The sequence below is a fragment of the Dreissena polymorpha genome, chromosome 6 (assembly GCF_020536995.1).
Source record: "Dreissena polymorpha isolate Duluth1 chromosome 6, UMN_Dpol_1.0, whole genome shotgun sequence".
In the NCBI taxonomy this organism is placed as follows: domain Eukaryota; kingdom Metazoa; phylum Mollusca; class Bivalvia; order Myida; family Dreissenidae; genus Dreissena; species Dreissena polymorpha.
Window position 1 is genome coordinate 57,178,979 of NC_068360.1, and position 3,346 is coordinate 57,182,324.

General features: G+C 35.8%; 2 protein-coding genes across 2 annotated transcripts in view; both read right to left on the reverse strand.

Moving 5' to 3' along the window:
- The window catches only part of LOC127835286 (uncharacterized), a 6,968-nt gene extending 4,665 nt beyond the window's left edge, over positions 1-2,303 (reverse strand). Inside the window, exon 1 of the mRNA XM_052361636.1 lies at positions 1,132-2,303. Within this exon, the coding sequence (XP_052217596.1) occupies positions 1,132-1,177 (46 nt within the window). The 5' untranslated portion in view covers positions 1,178-2,303. The remainder of the gene's footprint in view (positions 1-1,131) is intronic.
- Positions 1,192-2,025, reverse strand: LOC127835706 (E3 ubiquitin/ISG15 ligase TRIM25-like). The gene has a single exon (XM_052362143.1). It carries the CDS (start codon positions 2,023-2,025, stop codon positions 1,192-1,194), a length of 834 nt encoding a protein of 277 aa, XP_052218103.1.
- Positions 2,304-3,346: the final 1,043 nt, after the last annotated feature.

Consider the following 3,346-nt stretch of genomic DNA (forward strand, 5'->3'; position numbering starts at 1 on the left):
ATATACTTAATAGTACCCGGGGTACATGTAAGTAGTACCCGAGCCGACAATAACCAATCGAGTCTTAGTAACTCGTGGTGACGACGGAAACACCCAATCAAAATACACGTTGTTTAACGTATGTTTCCAAAGGCTGCTACAAGAAAGGCCAGCATAATTTTGGACGAAATAACTCGGACAGATTCGCGCTTTTCAAAGCTTTTCAAACTTTCTGCATTCTGATTTGCTGATGATGTCGTTTCAACGACTTAGTTATCTCGTTTCTTAGTAGTTCTAATCAGTAAGTTATGTCCTTACCAGGACCTTCGATGTCGTTCCCACGACTTACTTATGCATGCCCACGTCTCAGTAACTCGTTCGTAAAATTATTCGTGGGAACGGGGTTCTAAGGCAAGGGAACGACATAAATATAAACATGCACATGTGTCTTGTGCCACCATACTGACGTGTGTGTAGAATATTTTTATAGCTCCAGAAGACTTTTTATTTTGGGTTAAGGGGTAGTGCCAGATATTAAGCCGACACGTTGTTGAGAAGCTTCTAGTAAACTAAACCTCGGTTGAATATCTTAATGTCAAGCGACAGACGAATAAGTAACTTAGTGCTGAACGTGAGATCGAAACTGCTACCCATGAGTGCTGACGCTAGAGCGTTACCATTAGACCATGGAGAAGCTCACGATTATACTCTAGTACTTATAAATACCCAACTACTGTGGCATAGGCAACCGGATATGGGGAGTTCTGGTGGCAGTATAATAGAAAGTTACTGACGTTCTAGACGACACACCTTTTGCAAATTTGTGTTATTTTGAAAGAACAGTTCAGCGCATCGACTCAGATATTTTTTAATTACGTCTTTTATTTCGAAATGTATAATGTTAATGCGTACACTATTGATATCTGGCGACACAAACCATTGATATATTGCGCAAAACAAACAGCTTACTTATCACTTACTTATCACTGACACACGTTCAATCACCGGTAATATTTCAACGTTAGTTTCTTAAGTTATTTCAATTGGCCGTATTTAATTTGCATTTAATTTGCATTTATTAATTTAGATTGACCAGATCTGTGGTATACATCGACCAATACAGCGATTTAAATTAATTGTTCTTATAATTACCTGTCTTGTTGCCATCATAATTCAGTTGTATGAAATTGCTTCCCATCTCAAGGAAAGAAGTCAGCTCTTTTGAAAAGACACTGTAACTGTTGATGCATCTTTAATCTTTCTTTGGTCATATATGATTGATTCAATTGTTTTACGTTTCTCCTTGATACTGTCCGAATAAATATATTGTTGACTGGGCGTTCCGTTCTCTAAAACGACAGAACACATCGACAAAACTTTACTTATTTCGTCCTTAACTTTGGACGAGGCGTCACGTTTATTCCCAATTGTTTTAGTTTCAGCAGTTTTTAATTCGCTTGCTTCAGTAATAAATTTCTGCTTTGCGTCTTCAAATAGTTGTATGATACGATCTCTCATTTCATCCACTTCTGAAGATATCTTTGCAAAGGACTCATTTACGTCAGTTTCCGACTGCTCACAATCCGCTATAATAGCGTCAGCCTCGGATTGCAATTTTATCAACGTTTGTTTTAATGCTTGAAGCTCAGGTCGTGCTTGTCTGGATACTTTGGCTATTTCATCCACTTGGTCACATTTCCTGTGAATGAGAACGCATGAACTGCAACACAGCTTAGAATGATCCTGACAGAAAAACTCTATTTCTCGCTCATGCTCGTGACACTTGTCAATTCCTTTCATGTCGATTATATCGGGCGCAGATTTATTGTCCTTTATATTGACAATGTTATGCTGACCTGGCTTATACACGATGTGCGGATTTTTGCACGTATCACATAAAAATTCATCACAATCCTTGCAGAAAACCGTTGCAGCTTTTGATATGTTGGTTTTCATACAAGGCTCACATGATTGTGTCACTGTACTTTCGCCAATAAAGTCTCCTGCATTGTTTTTGTTTGAATCCTGAAATATTCTAGAAGCCATTGTGAAGTTTTGCTTAAACCGGTTTCTACTTTCGATTTTAAAACCACTGTTTGCACGTTTAATAATTTCTTCAAATTTTGACACTTTAAAAAAGTGAAATTATCGAAGCACTGTCCTACTCCCTCTTACGCTCGATTTAATTTTCTAAATTTATCATCGTGCTTAATGGAAAGCGACATGTCACAATGGCCATCTCGTAATAGATTATAACCTTAAAGAAAACACGTGCCATATGATATTTCTGTCATAATTTTAGAACATATATTTAGTTATCACGTACGCTATCAATTCATCCCATGAAAGATCTTGTACATTCACCTTTTATCATTTAGATTGTCAGGATGACGGATATCGCTAAAATTTATCTAACAAATGTCAGTGTCTGATTGTTGACGTGAAATATTTCATCTCACTAAGATAGTGAATATATAAGATTAAATTAATCAGTCAGGTCGAGTACTAATAACGCAGACCTTGGACTTTGATTAAAAGTAATCTTCATAAATTAAGCTGTTCATTTTATCCGTTGCAATAACGCTCATGAACCTGTAGAAGTGTAACAAGTAGTTGTCATATTTTATCGTGTTACATGTATAACTATTTTAACACATACAAGACAAAGGCTCAGCTTATAGTCAGACAATGCATCGTCATTTCAACTCTGCACCATGCATTCACCTCATTAATAAAATACATAGGAAAATACAAAGGTTTCAAAAACTAATCTTAATAGGTTAAAAATAAATGTTAAAATTGTGTTTTATTTGGTTACATGGAAATATACTATTTTCAACATACGTCATTTCCAGTGTCATTTATACAACAAAATTTGAGGTAACTTATAACATTGAATCCTTTAAGGACTGCAGTTATTTTTAATCAGTGTACTACTTTCTGGATATGTTTTAATAGATTACGCGGAGAACTGTTGTCATTATTTGGCGTTGGAGACAGGCACAGTTTAAGTTGTTGTTTTAAATCGTATGTCAACTTGCATAGCTTTACTTGTGCGTGACTTATGTAGGTCTTCAATCTTAAACTTGGCACAACTTTTCTGCCAGTTCCAAGCAGGTGATCCGAGTTTAATTCAATGTTCGAGTTGCAAGTATTATTATGTTTTTGTATTGGCAATTAGTCGCTTGACTTACATACAGAATAATGGATGTTTACAAAAATTGTTCAACTGATGCAGTTTTTTAAATTTTCCTTCATCGAAATTGGCTTGGTTTATTTTGATTGCATTTATGGGGCAATATGCATTTAGGTGTGTCGATCACCTCTATTTGTGATAAATACTTCACAGTTTCCATAAAGATTTTAC

Coding starts and splice junctions, on each gene's coding strand:
- LOC127835706 (XM_052362143.1), bottom strand. CDS start 2,025: ATGGCTTCTAGAATATTTCAGGATTCAAACAAAAACAATGCAGGAGAC.